The sequence below is a fragment of the Crocodylus siamensis genome, chromosome 3 (genome assembly GCF_052110815.1).
Source record: "Crocodylus siamensis isolate JL-2025a chromosome 3, ASM5211081v1, whole genome shotgun sequence".
Taxonomy (NCBI): Eukaryota; Metazoa; Chordata; order Crocodylia; family Crocodylidae; genus Crocodylus; species Crocodylus siamensis.
In genome coordinates this window covers 61,904,202-61,931,065 of record NC_143397.1, presented here as the reverse complement: position 1 = coordinate 61,931,065, position 26,864 = coordinate 61,904,202, and the positions used below count along the sequence as shown (strand labels likewise).

At 40.8% G+C, this 26,864-nt stretch overlaps 1 protein-coding gene across 4 annotated transcripts in view; it reads right to left on the bottom strand.

Annotated features, from left to right (window-relative positions):
* KCNN2 (potassium calcium-activated channel subfamily N member 2) overlaps positions 1-26,864 on the bottom strand; it is a 114,065-nt gene that overhangs the window by 27,115 nt on the left and 60,086 nt on the right. For all 4 annotated transcript variants that reach the window (XM_090038393.1, XM_090038392.1, XM_090038391.1 and 1 more), the window contains one exon: positions 9,455-9,596. In XM_090038393.1, the coding sequence (XP_089894519.1) occupies positions 9,455-9,596 (142 nt within the window). The remainder of the gene's footprint in view (positions 1-9,454; positions 9,597-26,864) is intronic.

Genomic DNA, 26,864 nt, shown 5'->3' with positions numbered 1-26,864 from the left:
TGGAGCTGTGTTTCATGAGATGCATACTGGGGAATTTGCAGATGTTAAGCATTAGTGACTAGAAGATGCACTAATATAGTGCACTCGCTTGGCTAGCTCTAGTGGTGAGGCTCCCATAGAACATCTTTTAGAAATAAAAGCAGAAAAGTGCACTGAAGGGAAACTACCTGTCCTCCCTAAAGAGCAATTTTTTTTCTGTTGATGTGCAAAAGTCTTTGCTGGAATGAAGAAATGTATTCTGCCTTTTTTTGTCCAACCTATTAAAATGAAGGGGAAATATTTAGATAGTTTATTAATCCAGGGCGGTGGCTCCTCTTATAAATAATAACTGTACAAATGCCTGGGACAGCCAACAACAGGACTCAGTAAGTCTAATTTAAATACAGAAGTTTCAATAAAAGCAGAAATGGATACATATGACACATACACGTAGATTATAAAGCATTTCAGGCTGTGCGTTACTGGGTAACAAAAGGTGTACTAAGTAAGTTTTCTTCAAAACACAAAGCAAACCTTTTCTTGTTTTTAATCTCAACTTGAGTCAGTGCATCTATACATGCCAACACATTTGTGTGACTGCTATTCATTCTGATCACAAACTGAATGTCTTTTAACTTGCTGAAATCTAATTTTGCTCCTGACTGAAAGCAGGCAGGAAATGGTTTTCATATCTTGTAAAAATTTGAGATTTCAATCATTTCCCTTTTCTGCATTAGGATGAAATGTTGGGTTTTTGTTTTGTTGTAGTGTTAACCAATTGCATGAGGGGCAGGAGGAGAAGTGAGGTACTTATCTGCTCTAGAATAGCCAAGAGCCTGATGGTTAGGACACTCACTCAAGATGTGGAAGTTAGAGGTCTGAGTCTTTACCTTGCTTTGTACAAAGAATTGGAGTAGTCTCCCTTTCTCTTGCTTTGACACGAAATTTCATTCTGGACCCAGGAAGCCTTTCTTGATGAAAGTTTGGTCAGGACAAGCATATTGCATGGAAAGTTTAGATTCTGATGGATCAGCATTTTCCAACCTCTTTTTTTTTTTTGGTCCAGAAATTCCTAACCAGTTCTACTAATAGTTGCAGCTGGTGAGTCAAGCATTATTAACTTACTTCCCTGCTTTCAGCTTCTACTTAATATACTCCAAATGTACCGTATATTAAGTTAGAAGAAATACATCATAGAAGAAAATACAAATTATTTACAACTTTGAGGTCATTTGATGTTTATTATTAAATTCTTAGAATCTAGCTTGTTAAATTCCTAGCACAACCATCTCAGCAGTGGATATAAAGTGCTATTAATATGCAAGAAAGCCCTTTCGTACTTTTTCTCTTAATTCTCGCAAAAATAAAACTGAGCCTGCTTCAGGCATGTGCAATTAGCGTTAACAGCTTCATCATAAAAAAAAGTTTTTACATCTTCACTCCCATGACCTCCAATGCATACCATCACATGCAATTTAAAAATAATAAAAAGATATTGTAGTGTAAAGGTACTGAAGGGTTTCTTCAGAGCTTGCAAACTCAATCAGGGTGTTTGCACTCTTGGGACGAGGATCTATGGCAGGCTGTGCACACAGAATGCATGCAACTATAATTCCAGGGTGGGAAGCCTGTGAAAAAAAACAGGGGAGACTAGCTGGGGCGAGGGTAGCTGAAGCTGTGCCAAGAAGGGCTGCTACCAAGACAATTGCTTCTGAGAGGACAACAGGCATAAAATTGTGACTGAGCGAGCTGCTACTAAGGGCAGAGGAGCCACCAGCTAATGAGTACCCAAGATTGCCTGGTATCCTTTAGTAAAGGAGCAGGGTTCTGCAAATGGGTTCCCCTACCCACTTTTAAGATCCCTGGGTGCAGGGAGTCACTGGGAGGGAATCAAGGACAGGAGTTGCCAGAGGAGGTTTTCTGGGAGAGCTAGAGAAAGCAGCAGGGAATCGTGGGCTGTTTGGGAGCTCCAGCAGAGAACTCAATAAAGTACAGCTGAGAAGTTACTTTAATTTAGTGTGTGGTCTGGTGCAGGGAGGACCACGGAAGAGCACTCCAATGACTGGTGCTCCCAGCCTGTAGACAGAGTGGGAGTAGACCGAGAACTACTGGCACCCCAGGACCCCAAAAATTTGGACGTGGCTGCAGATAGTGCCGCCACCAGGGTTGCAATAGCTTTCCAGTAACAGTTCAGAATACCTTGGGTAAACCTATAATTGACAATGCCATCTATTTTCATCTTATCAGTATTAAAGAAAATGGACTCTTTTCTCAGTTTAATCATAAATTTCCACCCAGAAAACTGGGTATGAGTCTTAATCATGCATTGTCTGCTACTTGAACATGACTCACAGCACTACATCTTTGTTCTCAGAAGTGACAAAATTAAACTGCTTAAAGATGAGTTTTTCTACCGTTCTGATGATAAAACATTTTATATATGAAGATTAGGGTAATTCATATATTTATGGCACATTATGTTTGGGAAGTTTTATGTATAAACTCCACAGTAATCTGATGTTTATTTTCTTTTGTGTTGGATTCTTCAGAGAATCCCTGTACCATTGCCAACACTATAGCTGGATTCTGCCCCTCTTTCCCTCATTCTCCATTGCTATCATATTATTACATGTTACAAGCTACATGAACAGGACAGCACCAATCCAGTTTTGCGGTGCACAAAATCAGGGTCCCACAATCTATTGCAGATGCTTTTTTGCCACTGTGTATACTCTATGATACACAACTTCTCTGGTTGTCACTGACATATTGCGACTGATAGATATATCTGTCACAATATGATAATTCCAGATAGCCTGTTCCTGCATTGACTTGAATTAGTGAGAGTAGGTTTGGTCCCATAGACAGGGTCATCCCTGGGGGGGGGGCAATTGGGGCGACTGCCCCAGGCCCTGTGCTTTGGGGGCCCCTGTGGAGTGGGGCAGAGCAGTGGCGGCATGGAGCTGGGCGGAGCAGCAGTTCCGTGTCCAGCCACTTGCTACCCCCCATTGCCGATGCTGGCATTGGCGGTGGCAGCTTCTTCAGGTCCGGGGCCCAGATCTGAGCAGGGGCAGGGCCCCGCATGGGTGATTTGCCCTGGGCCCCACACCCTGTTCAGGTCAGCTCTGCCCATACATGTTTGCTTTTATCTTCCCTTAAAAAAAAGAAAAAAGAATAGAACAAGTCACGCTTGGATGTTGAAATAAATACACCATGTACGTTAATTTCAAATAGCAAAGTGAGCACCCAATATCATACAGTAAAATACAAATGTTTAAATATTGTGTAAAAGACAGCACAGGACATTTTAATCCCAAGGGAAATGTCTCTGGAGGGTTAAAAGTACCTGAAATGAGCAGTTGACAATGAAAGTGTCTCCCTTAGCCCCCAGTAGTGTAACATGCAGCCCACATACCAATATATTAAGTTGATTTGTCGCCAATGACATATTTGGGGACAACCATTTTTCACCTATAGAAAACTTGAGTAGGTGGGATTGTGTAGGGAGTTCCCTAGAGCTTGGAAAATGGAATCTCTTCTCCAGACACTGTGAAACATCGACAAACACCTCTACAACTCTTGCTCTACTCCACGAGACTTCAGAAGAATGTAGAGGCTGTAACCTCCCCACATGGGCTTTGTTCAATTGATCTTCACAGTCATACATCCAGTCCTTCTCTACCCTCATCCGCTGAAAATCCCCAGCATAGTAGCTTGGTCTGAACTTGTGCAAGGCCCTCCCTTTTCTCAGAGAACAATTCCGGTGCCTATTCAGCACCTTTGAGAGAGAAGATAAGATTCAGTTCTTCAAAGTAAATCCAGACTCTAATTTTCAAAATGGAACACTCTTTAATACCTCTCACTGACATTCAGGCTTTGGAAGTTGTACCTCAGCAGGACAATTTTTAATAGTTGCGTTTTGTTACAGGCATTCTTAAAACTGACTAAAGCTAGTATCTTAGGGCTAGACAGCCTAGACTGACATTTTTGTGACTGCCTCTGATAATATATGAAGAAACGGTTCATATTCTTGCCTTTAAAAGGTGCTACCTTAATGTTTTCAGAAAACCTGCCAACTTTTCCTCACTCAGCTCTCCAAAGAGCTGAAGAAAACCTCTGTGTTTGTTTGCTTCATTCCTGAACTTAATGATCTCCCCAGCACATACATTTAATAAGAATGACATTCAGACTGTGCAATAAGTCTTACCACAGATGCTAAAAAACAGCAGATTCAGCAACAACTTAGCCAAGACAAAAGTCTATAAGATAATTATTTGGTCAAAAGCAATCTTCAATCAAACTATCTCAACTCTCCCATTTTATTTTAGAAACATAAGATCTGATGTAATGGATCACTCAACTGGTGTACCTTGCTTCTAGTTCTGGAAAATACCTGCTATTTCAGAAGACAGCATCACCTATAACTCATCAACATGATGCACTAGTCTCCTTTACAATGCTGCACGTGAGAGGAAAATATTCCCTTCCTGATCCTTGCAGCCAGTCCCATTGTACCCTAAAGCAGGAAATCTCTGTTCTGTGATTTTATCCTCCATAACTACAAAAGTTGATGAAGGGTTGTACAATTATCCAACAATGATGACTTACCAAGCACCAGTGAAATTCAGTCCTACAGGTTGATGATATGAGGTACTTCTACTTATTTGCCTGAAATGTAGTAACCCTTAATTAAGATGAATAAATTCCTCAGTCTTATATAATGAGACAGTGTAAAAAGAATGGACTGTTTAATTTCTTCTATATCCTTCATAAATTTTTAACAGCTCAGTCACAAACTCTTTAACTCTTCTCCTTGCCATGCTTCATAATTCTATACCTCAGTGTCTCTCATCATATATGTAAATCTCCCTTCACCTCGAACGATTTTCACTTCCCTTTTGTTTTTTTCCATCCTGGTTTTATATTTTTCTTAAAACAAACACATTTGGCATTAGGTTCCAAGGCCTGGATCATACAAAATAATTCCGCAGCTTTCTGTGTGAGAGTAGTGCCACTAAGTATAGGAGAATAACTGCCTGAGCAAAATACTCCATTAGTTACAAGGCAACTATGCTAAGGTATCTGTATCATACTGCTTCAATGAATTCAGCAATTGCTCACATGGGGTACCCATACACAAGCAGCAAGGCTGCCCTGACATGCTGTATTACAGTGGTACTTGATTTAATCAAGTCTGATGGACCAAGGTAATTACCGTGCTCCAGCAGCCTCCAGTATCTTGTGCATCACCCTCCCTGTACTTAAAAATGGCAGCAGGGGCACCTTCAATAAAGTTCATTTGATAAGCTTTAGATAAAGCACACCCCCCCACACACACCATTTTTAAGCACAGGAACACTGATATACAAGACGCTCTGGGTGCTATAATTAGGGTGGCTCTCACAGCCACTCTAATTAAAGCTCCTCCCCACATACCCACTCCCAGAGCATGTGTATAAATGACCATGCTTAAGTGCTTTGTGGGACCAGAAACTAAAAGTTCCGATATTCAGTGCGTCAGCGCTAGAACAGATTCTTTAATATGACTAAATAGGCCATAGGACCACAGAATAGGACATGGGGGTTATGGTAGACACTGTTAACTCTGTAAGTTAACAGTGCACTCTTATTGCAAAGAAGTCAATAGTATACGAATAGGTTGCATTAACAAGTGTGTTGCTTCCTAGTTAAGGGAAGCGATTCTTCCACTTTATTAAGCACTAGTGAGGACTCACCTGGAATACATACTGTGTCTGGTGTTGGATGCCGCACCTCAAGAAAGACTTGGACTAATAGAAAGAGTCCAGCAGAAAGTAACAAAACTGTTTAAAGGTCTAGGAAACGCAATTTATAGGAAAAGACTGGAAACTGGAATAATTTAGTTTGGAGAAGAGAAGACTGAGGAGGGATTTGATAAAAGTCTTCAAATACTCAAAGGGTGGTTGTAAAGGAAATGGGGATAGACTATTCGATGTGGCTCCAGGGAACAGGACAAGAAATAATGGCCTTAACTCACAACAAAGGGAATTTAGCTGGGATATTGTGAAGAACTTCCTGTGAGGGTGGATAAGGATTGGAACAGATTGCCTAGAGTGGCTGTGGAATCTCCATACTTGGCCGTTTTCAGGAACGTGTTAGACAAACATCTCTCTGAAATAGCTTAGACAGGAACAAGCCTACCTTGACCCAGGCGTTGGCCATTTGATGCCACTTCAACCCTGTTTTTCTATGATTGTGTGATTAATATTTCCCTACTCTTGAAGCATTTAAATATCTAATGTGGTCATACTTTTAAGTAACTTGTCTCTAATGAATAAAAAGAGCTCAAAAAAAAAATCAACGTCTCTAAAGAATATCAGAAAACATTAAAAGTCAGAATTTCTGATAATATATTATTTGTAACAGTCAAAACAACTTACTGTCATGAGACCACTTAATAAACAGAAGTCTGCTTCTCTACTAAGTCATTATTAGGCAGATTCCAGTATTAACTCTTGGGTACTCTGTATAACTATTCCTGCACCCATTCATTATAACTGGTTCCCATTACATGCACGGATTTTCATTATCCATAAAACATTTTCCCTTTAAATAATTGTTACTAATTTTTCTTGCTATTCTTTTATAAAAAAAGCCTCATCCAATTTTTTTTGAAAATCCAGTTACATTGGGCACAGGTCACTTCTCTCAAAGAAGAAGTTGTTTTCTTTTAAAGGAGTTCTGATGATTTGACTTTATCTGCTTATACATATTTAAGTGCTATACTACCCTCTCTTTCAACTAAGCTACCAATAATTTTTCTTCATCTACTTCAGATAGTCTGTATTTTATAAGCCAAATTTTCAAAGACATCTTGTCTGATTCACCTTCCAACTTTGCACATGCAGACACTAAGCATTAAAATATGTTTTGTATCAAACAGAAGGGAAACAACAAATACAAGCTATTGTATACTTGTATCAAAATGGCATTCCCATAAGTAAAATGACAAATTGTTAATAATCTCAGTGCTGTGTATGATTAATTCAGGAATACAAAGAAATGTTTTTGCAGCTACTTAGTTTCTGTGAGTATATTTTTATTGGGTCACTATAATTGTATAGCAGACCCTTAGCCATCAAAGTTGTATAAAAGAGATCCAAATGCTTCTTTTAGTTACACTTGCAAACCGAGGGCACTTCCCTTGATTTGTACCAAGTCATTGCAGTTTTGCTAATGTTAAATCTGGTGTCCTTACCACCTTTTTGTGGGTAGGAAGCTCATTGTAAGATTTCTTTATGAATTTTACTCTGCACAAATTTTTTTTTCATATTGCAAGACTATTAAAATGTGCTTTGATTGCTCAGAGAAATTTAAAACCAAAATTTGGTTCTGTCATTGTTCAAATATCTCATCAATGCTAAGGGCGAGGAACAGCTTCAATCTCCATGCAGTGGGAAGAGATCAGCTGTTACTGCTTCTTATTTCATACAGGCATCTGGGAAATGTTGAGTTTTGGCCCCCTTCCAGTACTTTTTTCCACTTCAGTGCATGTTGCTTTCTCTCTCCTCTTCTTAATCTACTCATGGCTATTTCTTCTTCCAGCCCTCTCTCTGCTATCATAACACAGTTCACACTGGGTGCATCTACACTAGACACTCTACTGCACAGTAAAATGTCACCGTCTACACATGTAGACCCTTACTGTTCAGCAATTTGCTCTACTCAGCAGCTAATTTGCTACCTGAAAATGCAAGTAGCAAATTAACTGCTGAGTAGTTACTGTGCAGTAAGTCTCATTTAGAAGGCTGACTGGGAACAATATACTCCTGGGCAGCTGGGGGTGGGAGATTTGCTGCCTGCCCCCAGGAGATGCCTGCTGCCAGGGCAGGCTCTGCCATCACAGCCTGGGTGAGGACAATGTTTCGCTGCCCTGCTTTGGCTCCACAATCATAAGTTAACTGAGCTGTAGCTTGAAAGACATATGAAAACTGTCATCAGCAAAAGCAGTGCCGGTAAAGTCCTACTGCTAGTGGTTCTCAAGACACCCTTCCATAACTCCTGTGAATTGACCTGCAACCCATTTCAGCAATGAATTTATCTTTTACAGTGCTTATCTCCTTGCAAAGGGGTTGGACTGTGGGGGTAGGGGAGCAACCAAGTAGGGACAAACCTGAGCTGAACTTATCTCCTCACTCCTCACCCCAAAGATACCCTCACGCTCCGGTTGAGAATCACTGCTCTAATACCATCAGAATGCATTGGCTCTCTTCACTTTTTAGAAATAAAAATATATATTCTTAGAAATAAATATTATGTGCAGATCTACTTGTCAAACTACCTGTACAGAAAAAGATAACCTTTAGAAACAAACTTTTAGTGGCCTATAGGTTTGAGCACAAATCCCCAACACGTTGTTTAGCAGATGGGAAAATCGAAGCTGCAGTGTTTTTTTCATAATGTATGGGCATGTAAATAGAAATATATCTAACTGTAATATACAATAATTGTTATTAACCTGAGCCTCAATCCTGCAATTTCATGGAAGCTTTACACAAGCATGTCAGGATCAGCCCTTTATTGCTACTGTTCTACTGTAAGACAAAGTTAAACAAAATATCTTCAACTGTTATTTATTGGTCCTTGACAGTTGCATTTTATTAGTCAAACATTAAAATTAGATATTAGATAGTCTAATCGATATGTATTTTGCATATAAAGAGAATGCACATACTAGGCATGTCTACATGGGCCACTGTGGTGCTGTTACTGCACCGTCATTTAGTACTTCCTTTTGCACTCTACAGCATTAGTCATATGGGTTACACTGTAGAAAATATATGCATATCTAACATGCATTGAAAGGCTACCCACAGTAACCATTTTATACATCTCCCAAATTGACTTTTTAAATTAAAAACAAGAAAAGAAATCTAGGAATGATCTGTTTGCTTATATTACTAGTTTACCTACACATGCCCAAACAGAAAGCAAGGTACATAACTGTTTCCTGACCTTTACTGAGAGACTTTTACAGAAACTTTGTTGCTGAGAATCACAGCAGGCTGGATTCTGCTGCTGTGAACTCATGACAAAGCTCCTTATTTACAGAAGGTAAAAGCTCTCATTTACCTCCCAAAATGAAAGACCAAGGGATTGGTCCAACAAGAGCACAGATACGAGGGGACAGAAAAGTGACTGCCTAAGCTTCCAAATATAGTCCCAGAGCCTATAAGCTATATGCAGAGAGCATGCCTTTGCCCTTACGAGAGAACCTACTTAACAGAGACCACCTCAAGGTTTTGCTCTCTCTCTACAGAAACCTATCTATTCCTCTGTAGTACAAGATAACCCATGTACTGTGCAAGTTACCAAAGGACTAGTAACATTTTTACACCTTCACTTCTATAACGGCTGTTTTAGTCCAGGAAGTTTGAGTTGTTAGCACTGACTTAATTAAATTCATGAGTACATGAATAAAATCAGGAAGGCTTACCATGATTCCAGTTAGTAAACAGACTCCTTTCCCACAGTAGGTATTTGGTACCATGTCACCATATCCAATGGACAGAAAGGTAATGGAAATCAACCACATTGCTCCAAGGAAGTTGCTAGTAACATCTTGTTGATCATGGTACCTAAAAGAAAAGGAGAGGGGGAGAAAGAAAACAATTCTGCTAAATTCCTATGCCATGTGAGAGAATTTTTGTTAGGTGGTATCTCAAGTGTTCATCTCAAAGATGCAAGGCTATGTGCTTGTTTTTCCGGAGATAAGCAGTTACAAGAGATTATTTAAAATTTACACACAAAAACAGCAATAAAAATCAGCAGGTACAGAAACAGCATAAACAGCAGAGATGGCCACTGAATTTGATACACTTGCATTGTTAAATAATCCAGTGGAAGCCTCTTGCTGAAGATACTTTTTTCCATAAAACTACTTTATTAGGGGGCAAATTCTACTCCTTCTCTACAGCTGCATACGATCTCTGTCTAGCGGAACTGATGCAACCTATTGCACACGGAGAAAACACAGAGGCTGTGAAGGGATGGGGGGCTGAAGTCAGGCCACCTGTGCCCTCACCTGAAAGTTTTACTGCTAAACTAATATTTGTATGCTAAATTAAACCAAATAAATCTGGGACCTACATTCAGTTTAACTAGATGTGTCAGCTGTAAGTGTGTTGCGCTGCATTACTACCTGACCATAACAGCTACAGGCAGACATTCAAAAAGCCTGACCCTGAATTGATTCAATCTTTGCAAGTTAGTTTAACCTGGCTAGGCTAAACTGGTTTGTAACCATATAGATATGCCAGAGATGCAGGCATATGCCTGCAGTGGCTCAAGCTGGAAGCCTGGGGGTGCTAAAGCAGGCAGTTGATAACACAGTGTTTAGCACCCCTAAGTCAGTGCTTATCAGCCCATTAAGAAAACAAACAAACAAAAAGATTCTTGGCTACCTGTTGATTAGCTACAAAAAGCCCTAAGTGGATACTGTCCTGTCTGCCACAGCACAGACCATAGCCAGCATGTGGTATGCTAGCTAATGCTGAGAGGTATCTGTGTAAGGCAGAGGGGACTGGGGAGTGGTGAGGGAAGCAGATGGAGCAGGGGGAAGCCAGGCAGATGCCTGCGGTCTCTGCTGGAGCTGTAGCCAGGGAGCAGTGGACAGGGGGCCTGCTCTGCTCTGGAGCAGAGCCCAGTCCAGAGAGCATGCCAGGATGTTGCGGGAGTCTGGTTTAACTTAAACCAGGAAGGGGTCTGAGACAGACATTGCATAAACCGGTTTGAGCCAAAAACAGTTAAGTCTGATACTACATTCAACCAGGTTTATCTCAAACCAATCTCAGCCATTTTCAAACTGGTTTATGTGCATTGATCATCTGTTCTGTTACAGGTTTAAATCAGTTTCTGATCACTTAAACTAGTTTATATGTAATGTCTGTCCCTAGCCAACAAGTTCACCTTTAAAAAAAAAAAAAATCAGTTTTTGTTTAAACCTAGTATTTACTCTGCATTCATTTTGCTGATGTGTATTTTTATTGTTCTTGTTTTAATACTGTGCCAGAATATGACCATTCCTACCCCCAAGAGAACCCAAGTTTATCCAATATAATAGTTAAATACTACAATATTCCTTGCATTACATTCACTTCTAATCAACTACGAGTCCTTTTAGGGCCAAAGCCTGTTGCCACTACTCTGGCTGAAAAAGAAGGTGAGGAGGTCTAGGGAAGATGGAGCTTTGCCTCTCAGGCACAAAGCAGAAAACCCTGCACCTACTGTGTAGCCTTAGATGAGCAGACTGCTGGGTCCCTATCATTATAGATACATTCAAATGGCTTCTCTCTGTGGCCTACCTCAGTTATTGTTCAAATTGGGTCACAAAGATGCCCTAAGGACATCTTAAAAGTAAAATGGCTCCAGGTTTGCTTCCTGAAGGGTCTCTTATATTTGAGGAGGTGGGGTATAGTAGCTTGCAGAATGAATGCAACAGCAATTCTAGAGGCGCCTCTTCTTCTCCCATGAAAGAAGAGCTCCTTATAAGCATCAGCACAGACACCTCAATATTTTCCTTCAAATCCCTCCTTAAAACTCTCTTTTGCTGCAGTGCCTGCAAAAGCTTGACAACAGCTAAGCTGCTGTGGTACAACTAACGTTTGCCACTCTACCAGTTATTGTCTCATTGTATCGTTGTACATTCCTGTCCGCAGAGGTGTAACGACAGGGCCAGGCACCCATGGCAACTGCCACACACAAGGGTAGTGGGTGACTTCGGGTTGCTGCTGCACTGCCTGTTTGTGTCCACCTGTTGTCTTTTGTCTTATACTTGGATTGCAAGCTCCATGGGGCAGGAACTCTCTCTTTGTTTTATTTTCGCTGAAGCAGGAACCATGGGGTCACAGTACACACTGGAGTCTCAAAGACACTACTATGATACAAATAATCAAAATAATTAATGGAAACATTATTTGTACAGGTGTATCAGACATCCAAGGATGACTACTGTGGCTTTCTTTAGCTGCCTGCTCTGTGACCTAAGCAAATAAAAGGTGATAAAAAATAGCGTGTTGTGTACACACTAGAAGTAAAGCTGATTTCATTCCAGTGGCTGGCACAAAGTCTGTGTACCATGTTAGGAAAGTCAGCCCTTCAAAATATCACTTGAGTGGGGGACAACCTTTCTGGCAGGTTTGCCACAAATTAACCCTGCCATCTCCCCAAGTGCCACTCCAATTCCCTTACCTTGCCTGATCTATGGCTTTGCTTTATGCTCTCAACCCTGAACTCCCAGCCCGAGTTACTGCTTTGCTTTTTCCATCCTGTCCTATCTGCCACTGTGCTGCTGGTCCCCTCTCTGATCTGCTGAGAGGCTGTCCATGTGACTTGTGACACCCATGCCACAGGTTAGCCACCCCTTGACTTATATATTTGGTTTTATTAGTTCTTCTCAGGTAGAGCTAGGCTGTCACTCTCAGTCATCCACCTGCAGAGACCAAGACCCAAATGTCAACATTTTTAGAATTTCCTATGCAACTAAAGAAAGGACATTAAAATAAAAACGTCCCAAAGTGCAATAATGTCTATTTCTGTGAGTCTTCAACAATGACAAGGTCTTCTTCAGTAGTGCAGTTGGAGGAGGGGCCACAAGACCAGGAGCCCCAGCACTGCTTTTACAGGGGGCACAAAGACAGCTGCCACTTTCCGGTGACCACATTACTGCAATCAGCACAGCAGGAGCCAGCACTGCCCTGTACAACTGCAGCTGCCCCAGGTGCAGACTGCCCTACTATGCATTTGTTGTCCTTCATCTTTAAGCAATGCAGAATAGGGACAGACTGGTATACAGATTATAATGCTCTTTTTGGTCTGTCTTTATCTACTCTAGAAAATGAATATTTCAACAAAATCTGCAGGAAAATCATTCAACAAGGGAAGCAGGTTTACATTTAACAGCACAATTATTGACAGTAGTTTTCCAGGTTTCATTTGAAAACGTGCATTTTAATAAATATTTTGTCTGAGGGACTTTACTAATTAAAGCTCCCTGTTTTCATATTTAATAAGAGGCCACTTCAAGACCTGCATTTTTTAGAATCTTGTTAGTTCTCATTACTTATAGATTTCCTACTCTTAAATATTTCTTTGGGTTATTATTTAAAAAGTGTTGGTTAAATCTTGTAAGTCAATAGTGAATTTACCAAAGACCCCAGTTCCTTAGGCCCTGTGATTTAAAAAGGCCCCATGATTACCAAAAATGCTTGAAAATGTCACTTGCAGTGCTTAAAAAACAGAAGTCAAAGAAAGAAAACCTGAAATTGGTCCAATAAAAATATCACTCACAAAAATCCTTGTCTCCAATGAATTTTAAGCTGGATCCCTGATAGGTTTTGTGGCTTGACTCATGATTTCTTAGTATAATAATTCCATTTTAAGTTTGTACTTAAAGTCCTATTGATTTCTTTGAGTCTGCCTACTTAAGCAGGTAAGATTAAATTATTTGATTTTTCCCTTTTCTTTCAGACACAGACTGAGTTAACAATGAACACAAAGGGTAACCAAAAGGATCCTATATGCATATTAGAAGTAAGACAAAGAAAAGTTTAGGTCCGTTACTGAATTGGAAGGCGGAGCTAATTATGACCTATGCTTTAAAGATGGAGTGCTTTTTTTACTCAATGATCAGAATACAAGCACAACTAACACCAAGGGCAGGGGATAGGTACTCAGCCTAGAATAGGGAAAGAAAAGTTAGATGTGTTCAAATCAGGGCCTGATGAGATTCATCCTAATGTACTCAAGGAAGTGGCTAAAGCAATTTCAGTCACTGACTACTTTATTTGAGGAATCATGAAATAGAGTTGAGGTCCCAGAAGGCTAGGAAAGGACAAGTACAGTGCACATCGTAAATAAAAAGAAGAGGAAGGACCAAGGGAATTACAGTGGCCAGTCTAACTTCAGTACTTAGAGAGATATTAAAGCAGATCAAATAAGCAGTGTTTAAGCAGCTAGAATATAATAAGGTGGCAAGTAAAAGCCAATGGGTGTGCCTACATAATCATTAATGTGCCAGTTACAGCGCATTAAGTTTAGTACTTGGTTAATTAAGTACTAAATCAATGTGCAGTAACATGTGCTACTGCACAGAAATACTGGGGCATGGGTTTTTAGTAATGTTTACTGTGCAGTAACCTAATACTACTGTGCAGTAGCATATTAGCATGGTTTTGCACAGCATGCTACTGTGCAGTTAGCATCTCGTGTAGACACTCTCAGTGTGGATTTCTCAAGAGCATGTCCTGATGCTTTTGATACCTTTCCACGGTAAGGTAACAGGTGGGTGAAGGAAGGAGAGAAGGGGACAGTAGGTGTGATATAACTTGACTTGAGAATGGCTTTTGACACTATCTTTCACACCAGTCTCATAAGTCAATTAAGGAAATACAGTCTAGATCAGGGATGTCCAACCTTTTTGAATGTGGGGTCGGATCATGAACTTTTTATCACCCAGTGGGCTGGTGAGCCATATTCAAGGACCTCCCAGGAAGCAGCATCACATCAGCCCCCCCGAAACAAAAGTACAGTGTTTACTTTCATTTCCCATCGCAGCACCTCGGGCCTCAGAAAACATCTTGGAGGGCTGCATGGTGGCCCGTGAGCCGTATGTTGGACAAGACTGGTCTAGATGAAACTACTGTATGCATAACGGGCGTGGAAGTTTGTGCTGAAAGAACAGTCATCAAATACCAAATCTGGAAGAGGTCTCAAGTGAAGTTCCTTGGGTATCTCTATTAGATTTGGTACTATTCAAGGTCTTTGCTAGTGATCTGAATAAAACCAAACTGGATTAGGTAGCAGATACTTTAGGGGAGAAGACCAGGATTAGGAATATGTTGGCCTAGATGGACAAATTATCTGAAATAGAATGAAATTCAGTAAGGACAAGTGCAAAGAAGTAATGCTAGGAATGAACAATCTAATGCACAAGTTCAGAATGGAGAACAACTGTCTAGTACTGTGGAAAAGAAGTTGGGGCTGTACTGGACCACAAGCTGAATTCAAGTCAACTGCATAATGCTTATTGCAAAAATATGTAATAGCTTACTGGGATGTATTAATAGAAGTGTCACATGCAAGAAATGGGAAGTGATTCTTGCACTTTATTTGGCAGTGGTGACACCTTACCAGGAGTACCAAGTCCAGGTTTTGGAACTGCAGTACAAGAAAGATGTGGGCAACCTGCTTGTGAAGGAAAAAGGCCTATGAAGGCCTCATTTCCCAAGCTAGGCATTCTTTGCTTGGGCGGTGTGGGGGAGGACCTTGGCAGCATTCAACCAGAACTGCTGATTCCTATAGCAAGGAATGTAGATGGCATGAAGTGTGTGGCCAGAACAGTTAGAGAGGAGTTGGTGCAACTGTCCCACTCTCCTCAGGTGGCAGACCATCTTTTGAGAGGCAGTACCATCTGGTAAAGCTTATATAGCATGGGCATGGATGTTTAATTGTTCAGAAATTTTCCCAGGTCAGATGTAAAAGCAGCTCCAGAGTCAAAGGCAACTTCCTGATGGCCTGTGTACCCTTTCCAGAGAAATGAATTGCCACCTCATTTGATAGACCCAAAATAAATAAAATAATCAAAAAGATGTTAACTGACATCATAATAAAAATGTTATGGAGATTTGAACTCAATCAGAAATATAGAGTAGAACTTCTGGACACTGTTCCCCTTAAAGTCCATGGCAAAACTACCAGTATGACATTCATAGTATATGATAAGGCCGTTAACTCAATAAAATTGTTGGATAACTTAAAGGAAATGTACAAGAATTAACACTATGTTTCTATGCATTACTTAATTTTCAAAAAATACTGCACTTAAAAATGGAAAAAAAAATCTTGTTGTTAGCAAACTGAAATATAATGAAGAATAGTTTGGTATCCAGGATAGTTGGAAAGTATGTGGCAAAACCAAGCCGGGCATTTTATATGGACTTCATAGTATGTACATTCTATTTTTAATTAGCTTATATGAGTATTAAGTAATGCATAGAAACATAGTGGCCCACTTGAAATAGAAGATAAGTTTTAATGCACTGTAATTACATTATAATCACAACAGTATCTGAACCACTTGGACATAGAGATCCAGATGACAGGCCTGCTTTGGCATAAAAGGGATCATTTTGGAACAAGAGTTCTAGTTTTTTTGTATGTCTTCTTGTCTCAGACCAATACTGCTACCAAGTACACCCCTGACATCAGGAAGAAAGAGCCATTTAAGACAGCTGAGGATTTCCTTGCTGTACAGGATTCCGCATCTGGAGCAAGGCAGGAATTTTTTTTACCACCAGTTCTTTGCCCCTGCTACAGAGACTGCACCCAAAGAGGCAGGGGCACAGCCAAAATGCACTGCACTCATTCACCTTAATGCCCCCTACAAGGGTGTTACTGTAGTCATGAGACTGAAGTAACTTATGCCAAGGGCTGTCTGCAAAAAAAAAAAAAAAAACGGACTCTGCTCCTTCTCATATTGAAGTTAGTGGAGTTCTACCATTGACTTCAAGAGGACTGAATCCGACTCCTCAGCAAATAAAGTTTCAGTGATTCATATTTTCAGGGCAATGCTCCAGATTTCTTACCAAATCAGGGCCTACAGAGATAGTGCTCTTTTTCAGTATAGCTCAAATCAATATCATGACTCTTGGTATTATTTTCCTTCATAATTGTGTTCATATTTGGTGACACGTCTCAGCTCAACTACTATGTCTGCTTTTTAGCTGCAAGTATTTATCCCCCATTGATTCTTTCCTTGACAGCTGCTTCATATTCATCTTTAAAATGACAAGGAAAAAGAAATAAAATATATGTTTCACCTTAACCAGTGACATACTACTTTACACTTAGAAGCTTTGGCTTAGTTAAGCCTGCTTGCCCTGAAAATCTGACAAATTTCACATTCTTTGAGTCCGTTTCCCAGACAATCCAAGCAAAAAAAATATTATAATATCAGTTCAGATAACTGTCTGTTCTGCAGGGCAAGAAATACAAGACCGTATAATAACCTTTTTATTTAAAAAAAAAAAAAAAAATCCTCTCAGCTGAAAGTAGCCTGCCATCCAGGTCAAGCACGGTCTTGTTAAAGCTTAAACTTAGACGAATAATGGCTAGAAGATGTCCAGCCCATTAAATCAGAAACTAGCCAAGACTCAGATAAGACGCTGATTGATTTAACTGGCTATTAGAGTTCTCCCACGATGTTAAATCTTTTAGCTGTTCAGTGCTTTTTCAGCTCTAGTTAGATAGTAGACACCAGCAGATTTCTCTCCCTCACCCCACTTTTAACACAGTGATGATCACAGGCAGATCTCCTTTTCCCATTTTAGAAACAAAAACAAATTGCACTTTAAAAAAAACAAACCCTGGAGCTTGACTCAAAGCCAGAGAAATCAACAGAAAAATCTCTGCTAACATTAATGAGCTTTGGAACAAAAGGTGGGCAACGTTCATTTCCTTTTTACTCTTCGATACATTTACTGACCTCCTAAAAACACTTATGAACAAGAGCAAAAACAGTCGCATCACAAATGATTTCATGAAAAGCACTGGATGCCAAAGCAGATATCTAGAATTCCAAAATACAGACAGAAATATAGCAAGTACAAATGAAGCTACATGTAAAATGTATAGGCAAGTATACATTGGATGGATGGATGGATTTATGTTTGATTTCTAACCATCCTGGGGTCAAACTATGAAAATTGTATAATGTACTGTCTTTTAAGAAAATGTATGGAGGAACAAAAACAAAAAGAGGATACAAATAAATTGAACAAAGAAATTATTTAGCATAATCATTCCAAAACATTACTCAATTACATGTTCCTGTTTTACAGGAATGAAACAGGATAGAAAGCTCTAAAGAAACAGACAAAAAAAAACCTAAAAAAAAAAACTGACAGAGAGAGAAGGCTGAAACAATGCATAAGCAAGAGAAGACAGATGTTCAAAAATATTATGCTTTACTTGTTTATGAATGCAATTTTTAAACAAATGTATTAAACACAATTGTGAAGAAGGAATTTAAATCCCAAAGTTCTTGAAAATCCCATTAACAAGCTCTAGGATAACACACAGTCTCTAAGACAAGTGAAATAAAGACTACTGGCCTAGTGTGTAAAAGTGCTGAGCATCTGCAACCCCTGCTGATTTAAAAACCTGGCTAACGTCCTGAAGCTTCACATGTTTCTGAGTTGTTTACACGAGTCTGTCAAGAGTAGGCATTTCTGCTAAATTATTATACTAGTACTTAACCTCCAGAGACATACTGGATTCTCACCTTTGCAAGAAAAGACATTTTGTGACGATAACCTGAAGAAACCACAACTTTTAAAGGTTTAGAGACTGAATTTTAACTCTTGTAATTTTTTGTATGGAAATTGCTGGTGCTACCAAATTATCCAAGTCCAGCTTGTCAAACACATTCCTCCCCAAACCATTTACAGAACACAGTACTACTAGCTTTTACTAATACCACCACCATTTTTGCCTGCCTTAAATAAATGTGAAGGGGTCCTATTCTTTTTTAAAGGTGATTTCCTCTTCCTCTATGATACAGTTTAAGTTGCTTTTTTGCTATTTAAAGTATGTAAACATTAGCCAACAAAGAGGAGACCAAAAGTTTCTGCAGCTGCAGCCTACACAGATCTCATGGCCTGTGCTGCCCAGGAGGGCTGTGGGGCTGTGCCAGACTCTGGGGCCCTGGATCTGCACACAGGATGACAGCAGGTTGCCGCTGCTGGCTGCGGCCAGAGCCAGCACTGGGTTATTCCCAGTGCTCAGTGCAGGCTGTGCCGGGCAGACCCGAGTGCTGGCACTGGCACCAGCTGGCAGAAGCAGTCTGGTGTCATGCTTTGCACAGATCCAGTGCCCCATGCCCCCCAGGAGGAATCCGACAGCCCTCCCCTAGATCTGCATGCAGGATTACAGCATTGTTAGAAATAGAATATTGTTAGAAATGCACAACTTGCATCTTGCACCTGATAAGAAAGAGATATTGCCAAGGACTTTTTTTCCCTCTCCCAGCCTTGCTACAGCTTTTCTCATGCTAATTGCAGTTTCCCCCCCATCCTCTCCCTAGTCTTTCTCATACAGATTGCAGGAGCCAGAATTCAATTATCTGTGTCCTTGAAAAGGGGCGGGGGGGCTGAGAGTAAACTCTTGGTGACCTATTGTAGTTTCTGAGCATGCTTAATTAGCTGATGCATATTTACCTCTCCGCCCTGCATACTTAAGTAGTTAATTATACTATACATGCGATGTATGTAGTGATGTAACCACATGTATGCTTGTATGAAACGGAAGTGAGCTGTAAGAGTTCCTGTTTCTGCACACGTGCCCAGGAGGGAGAAGATAAATATTCCCTGCAAAATTCCTTTGTTGGTTCGGAGTAATTTGAGTTCTTGACTCTGCTCTGACCCTATTTGCAAATACACCTTTTGTGCCATCTAATGTATGTGTGTCTGTGATTTTTTGCGGGCCTCCAGAGAAATGAACCGCTTTATGCATCAGCATGCTGCCGCTACTGGCTGAGGCTAGCATCAGCACCAGTCTTCCTGGTGCTTGGCACAGGCTGTGCCCAGTGCCAGTCCCAGCCAGCAGCGGCTGCCACCATCATCCGCTGGCAGCAGCAGCCTGCTGTCATCCTGCATCATCTGGGGTCCCGCAGCCCCGGGGAAGAGCTGAGGGAACGACTGGGAAGCTGGGGAATGTTCAGGGACCTAAACATTCCCCCAGCTCCCACTTTGATTTCCTAGCTTTCCAGTCGTTTCCCCCAGCTCTTCCCAGGGCCCCCAGATCTGCACGCTGGGTTGCAGCCGGCTGCCACTGCACTGCACAGTGCTGAAACCCTGTGCACAGATAGGGGCCCATGCTCCCTAGGAAAAGCTGGGAAAATGATCAGACAGCTGGGGAATCAAACAGGGAACTAGATGTCAATATCAGAGCAGTCCTTCCTCCCTTTTCCCACTCCTTCTCCTTAGTTTCTGTTTAGCTGCAAGCCAAGCAAGCCCAGCTTCAAAATGTTTCAAGTGTCCTCGTTTCATTTTGATGCCTTTTGTTTTGTTTTGATTTTACTGTTTCGACCACAAAGTGTGTCAAAACAGCTTAAAAATGAAACACCCGGCAAAATTTTGCAGAGACCTATTGCTTATCGCTTCTTCCTGCTTCCAGGTGCCTCTGCTATTTATAGTCTACAGTTGCGGCCAGTAGCAAGTTTGAGCAGGGTCTCCTTGTACACCGCTGGTTATGACATATCACCCCTCCCTCGAAACCATACGGAAAATCCTCAAATTACTGCAACCCATACTAGAAAGAGACCCTATTCCAGAGTCACCTATCCTGGCTTTCAAACAAGCACCGAACCTCGCTAACCTCATCACCAGAAGCAAACTTCCTCAGACCCAGAACTCACCAAAAGGATCCGGACCATGCCGTGACAAGAAATGCAAAACCTGCCAACACATCTCCAGCCCCCCATAATCACTACACCCCACAAGAGCCATCAGCATTCCTGGATCTTACAGCTGCACCTCCAGAAATGTAATGCATCTCATTCAATGCACCAAATGCCCAAATGGAAAATATGTAGGTGAGACCAAACAACAACTGTGCACCAGAATGAACGCACGCCGGAAATCCATCAAAGACAGGAATACCCAATAACCTGTGGGGGCACATTTCTCACACAAAAACCACTCTCTCTCCAGTCTCTCAGTCCTGATCCTCAAAGGAAACTTACAAAACACTTCCCAGAGACGAGCCTATGAACTCCACTTCATCAACCTCCTGGATACTAAAAATCATGGACTAAATATAGACATTAGATTTATGACACATTGCAACCTGCCTGACAGCTGACTTCACAGGTATCTCTCCACTATTCATCCCCCTTCTCTCTCCTCCCCACCCCCCAAGCCTGTCTCTCATCCATTGACTCCTCAATCTACATTTTCACTGACTGTCCGTCTTGTATGCAGACCAGCCCAACCTCCAGTTTCTTTACTTTTCATTCCTTCCAGGAAGAGCACACACCAACTGCTGAAACCTCCTTAGCTTGACAAAGGGTTTTGAACCCTAAAGCTTGCTTAAAAATTGTTCTCCAACTATTTAGTTCGTCTAATAAAAGATATCCGATTCACCCAAAGAACCTTAGACCAACATGGCTAAATCTACACCCTTCTTACCTTTGTAGTACTCTTTCCACAGAATTGAAATGATTTTGTCCTTAAAGTAACTCAGGAGAAATCCTTTTCATTGAAGCCCCAAGTAAACGCCTATTGAAGTCATCAGGGGCAGCATTTCACTCCTCATTTTTGCTGGCGCTTCACCAAATCACCTCTTAAAAAGGCTCCCACCATTAAATATATTTATGTTCAAATGTTGCTCAATATTATTTTTGTGTTGTTTTGACGTATTTGGTGCCCTGAATGACATATATCCATTCTGAAGAAAGGAATAAGCCCATTCTTTCCATTAAAGTGGCTAAGGTACTTTAAGTTGATAGAAAATAATCTTTTTCCTCCTTGGATATCCTAAAGTGCAATGATGAAGCGATGTCCTAATATCTGGGCCTGAAACTAGGCTAATATTGGCAAATTTAGTTTATGTATCATGATTAATTAGTTGACATAATGAGCAATGATAAATATTTGTAGTGATAATAAATCTTGTACTTTGAGTCCATTACAGACCAGGATGAAAATATCATGGGAGATAGAGAAATCTATGCCTGCCTATTGTATGGTTCTTACACCTTCCTCTAAAGCATCTGGTGCTGGATACTGTAAGGAAAGGCTTATTTGTTGTACTGAGGATAAGAGGGCCTAGGCCACAAGAAAACTATAGACCTCCCTCAGTCAGCCATTGGAAACACAGCAAATTATGTGAGGGGACAACAAATGTGAAACAGGGATAGAAGGTGTGTGTGTGGGAGGGGCGGGGGTCAAAGGTTAATAACAAGGGCTCCAAGGGAAGACACCAAGCAGACCACACCAGCTAGTGTACACTGGTACCCAAGTCCAAAAAGCCAGTGGACACCACCCAATGAAACACTGTCTGAAGACATGAGTGGATGGGGAACCAAAAGATGGCCTTGCAATCACCAAAGGTCTCCATGGTACAGCTTTCTTCCTTGTCAGATAAATGGCAAGCTTGACTAGAGCCAGAAGGAGGTTATGCAGCCAAAGCCTCAGCAGAAGGTTCCTGAGGAGGCAACGAACAGGCTGCAATCTGGTTCACTCAAGGCAGATGTTAGCAGAGGGAAACCCCAGCTTACAAGAGCAGGTATTCCAGGTGTCCATGAATCGTGCAATACATGTCCACGGAGATGGCTCCATGGAGAAGCCACCAGCAGAGACCCCAGTAGCTCTTGGGACTGCAAGGAAAGGATGTTGGACTAAATGAACCTCAGCTGTGACTTGGTACAACAATTTCTGTGTTCCTATGCAGTTATCCCCCAGAAATGCACCAGTTCTGCTGCTGTTCTGTGGCAGTCATAAAACTGCTAACTGGTGAATATTTTGAAACGGAGAAGTATCATCTCTCCATTTTATTGATCCTATGCTTATAATTTACAATCTTAATTTTCCTCTAAATGTCCCTCACATCCTGTCACATCTCTGTCTCCGTAAGATATTGTAGCCTTTTTGAAAGAGAAAATAAATTGTAACCATAGTGGCATTCTTCCAAAATATTTCCGAGCTATTTTTCCAGACTTTCACCATCTTTCATCTTGACTACTGCAGCTGCACACTAGGGCCATGTACACATATTCAAATCATCTGGAAAAATTATTTCAGGTTTGTTCTCCCAGTAGAAAAATTTACTCAGACACATATACAGACATTCAAAGAGGCGGGCTCTGAAGAGCAGAGTTTTCAGTGCTGATGCTGTGCAGCTGTGGGGGGGGGAGGGGAAGTTATGCACATATCTCAATATGCTCTGCAGGGTCCCTTAGTTTGTCTAGCAACAGATGGCACCAGTGTATCTGTTTAGTTGACCCTGATTGTCCATGGTCAACTTAGGTTGCTCTGCAGCACAATTTGAAACCTGTGAAAGGGGCATGGTCTGCTCCCTGCTGGAGCAGCAAAGTCCAATGAGCAACATACCTTTCCCTGGTGAGGGGGCAGGGAGAATCCTGGAGGCCTGTTTTCTTGAGAAGCAACAGCCTATACAGACATTTGTTCACCCAGGACAGACTCTCACAGGAGTGGCTTAATTCTGGTTGTTCCCAGGTTATTATTTTTCTCCCAGGCCGGCCATTTCTAGTCTAAGAAAAAAGCCTGAACACCTATACACTCATGATTTCTCCATGGGAGAGCAGTAACTCTTCCCGGAGAAACTGAATGTCTTTTCAAAGCCTACGTGTCCAAGTCATTACATCTGCCATTACAATGTTTTGTTATATCTACACAGCAGAAGATACCCAAAGCCAGGCTGTGTGCATATGCATACGCACTTACTCTGGAATTGGAAGTAGTAGAGCTGCATTAATGTAGCACTATACCCAGACTAGTTAGCTCATCAGAGAAACAGGGCAGATTAGCTTGGCACACCAACATGGCTAGACTGCTTTTAGTTTTAGATCTAGGACATGCAAAGCTAGCATGGGTCATGCTAGCTGCATCACGCTCCCATGAGCTGCGTACACATACCATTTCTGACCAGGGTTAGGGGGCAGCATATTGGGGGTCTTGAGGATCTAGATTTTTGAACTGTGTTCCCAGTAGAAGCTAAACTGTAGTTAAGAACTTCAGTCCTGTGAATCTTGTTCTCAAAATAGATGAAAATATAAAGAAAAAAATGTGCTGTGGAAAAACTAATCATGGACAAACTTTCATAAAAAATACAGCACAGAGGACAGCCTGACATCTCTTCATTTATCTTTTAGAAGTAATTTTAGAAGCTGTAGAAGGAAATTAAAATCTGGTTGTGAGGAATGTCACAACATTTTCTGGAGTCCAAGTGCTTTGTACTATAGGTCTTACAAAACAGTAGAGTAGCTGCAGCTCAGTTCTGAGTTCATAAATATGGAGAAATATAAACCAAGGGTAGTATTTCTTCACCTTATGCACTTCAGATCACATATTTATACAATAATTCACATGCAGAACACAATACTTTCTATGTTTACAAAATATAAGTATACATGCACAACATACACACAACACAACATTCTGACCTTGCAGATTACTGGAGGCCCCCCACAGGCTAATTTCCCCATTCATGAATGACTATTGGGAGGGAAAAGTATTATTTAAAGATAAACTACTTTGATAAATAACAAAAAATGTATACACAAAAAAAATCAATGAGAATAACATTTTGAAGGGTCTCATAAAATATCGTTGGAAAATATTTTAATTTTTCAAGCCTCCGTTACAACCTATTAGAAAGTCATATTTAGAAAATATGTCTCTGTAATTATGAAGACAGTTTATATCAATTGCGGTTGCTAGGAATGATAGAATGAAAAAGAAAAACATTAAACAAGGATAAAAGGAAATGCTATTATATAGGGCATAATTAACCTGCAGAACTTCTTGTTACTAGATATCGTTACATAAAACATTTCATCAGGATTCAAAAATGAATCTGACACTTATACCTGTAATACGAACCTCCACAGTTACATTAGTAGTATAAAATGTGTAAGGAATATAAATCTTGATATTTCATTCACAGCATGAAGGCAACCACTAACTGTCAAGGATTAGAAAGAAATGTTATCTACTGGATCAGTTGATCTCTCCACAATTCATTTCTGATTTAGAGGAAAATTAATATTATGAATGAATCATATAAACACTGCTTTATTAGCTGAAGGAGCTTTTTTCAAGGGCAACCAGTGGGCTAAATCATCATCCATAAAAGCCAGGAGAGTTGACATAATTTTGGACGTATGGATTCTTACAAGGAATAAGATGCAGTGGTGGAATAGGGAAAAAGGAACTGAAGCATTTCAGGCACAGCACTGAATGTACAACAGAGAACAGACCACAAGCAACACCCTTCAGCAGGGAGGAGTGTGACCTTGAAAGACAACTAAAAAAAGTGCAACCAGGCAACTTGAAGGGAGCAAAAGGGTCAGAGACACGAACATTAATTTTATACATGCAAAGTCCCGCTTTTTGATCCCTGTGACTAAATAAAAGGTCAGCCCACCATGACTTCACAGTAGTTGTACTCTACATTCCATATATTCTGTTCGAGTCTCAGTTCTCTTAAAATAGTTTAGCAATTTCACATGGATTGGCCAACAAATGTGAAAAAAGAGTCTGAAGCCTATTTCTCTTGTAGTCAACATTCAATAGACTATAGAATCCTCTCCAATAACAAGGTTATTGGACACATGGGAAATGCCAGTGACCACATATAAGTGAGAAGGAGCACACTGACACATGCATTAAATGTACTTTTTCTAATGTGCATAAAATTTAGGACATCCAATGTGAGGCACTAAATTAACGCACAGCTTAGACCATAGACTATGCGTACGGGGGGCATGTGCCCCCCCCAGGAGCATCGTTGCACCCCCTGTCAGCAAGTCCTCTGTTGGTGGATACTGGGGACCCCCCTGACTGCCAGCTGGCTGCTGGGGGACCCCTCCCTCAGTCATGCCCCACTGGTGCCCCCCCAGACTTGGGAGACACCAAATCGCCCATGGCTTAGACTAACCTGCGAAGGTCGAATTGATTCAGCCTTGAGCTTTTCGACTATTTGTACTCAGCCACAGTGTCTATTAACAGCCTGAAATTTGTCCGCTGAATGAACGCCCTTTTGTCACAAATGTGCATTACTCCATATCTTTGAAGTCCACTCAAATTTGGCAGAGTTTCACAGCTCTTAGAAGCTCAATGGAGACTTAGGTAGTAGCTGTGAGGTGTTAATTGCTAAAATCTATGTGTAGACTATGCAGGCTTAAGCCCCACAGAACTACTGAACAAAATCCTGCTAGCCCAGAGCTGCTGAGGCACAACAAGACTTTCCCTACAATGGTTGATCCCAACTTTTCTAGTGCCTGGCCTTACCCAGGTCTGCAATTGAGAGCACAGCCCTGTGCAACCAAAATTGGCTCCCCACTCTGCCCCCCACCCCAGACTTCTATATGCATGTGTATTATCATATAGTCTTTTAATTTAGGGTTGTGTATTTGACCAGTCAAATAAAGTTCAGTAAATTGACTGGTCAAATATTGGTAAAAAAATTGCCACAATGTCCAAATAATATATAGAAAAAGCACACATTTTCCATTAAGAAATGTGTCAAAAACAATAATAATATTTATGTCAAGAAAACTATAAAACTGTAATTTTTAAAAGTTGCTATAATATTTGCCCAGTCAAAAAATATGCAGTAAATTGACTGGTCAATTGACAATATTTGACTAGTTAATTGACTGGTTTGCCAACCCTCCTTTAATTACACAATATTTTTTCCACAGCACTGCAGCTTCATTGATAGGTCTGCTCTGAGGATGAATCATGGCATTTTAGAAAAAGTGGTTGTTGTTTTCTTTAGACTCTTACTTCATTTGTTGCATAGGGTGCGAAGGAATGAAGCAAGAGATTACAGGAAGAAAATGAACCGTCTCATGATCAAGGCAGCAGAGCAATACCCAAGAGAGCTGTGCCCATCCTTGCCTTTGCCAGCGAGTTCCCATGTGATACTGGGCAAGTCACTTAAACCAAAATTTTCTCAGGTGGGCATGAATATCATATTCTTCATTTTCTAAATGTCAAAATTCATACCCTGGGATTTGATTTGTGGTATTCCTGAGCATTTTCAGCTGCAACTGAAGTCACCTGAAGTGACTTCATAGTGAAGTCACACTTTGGCCATGAAAT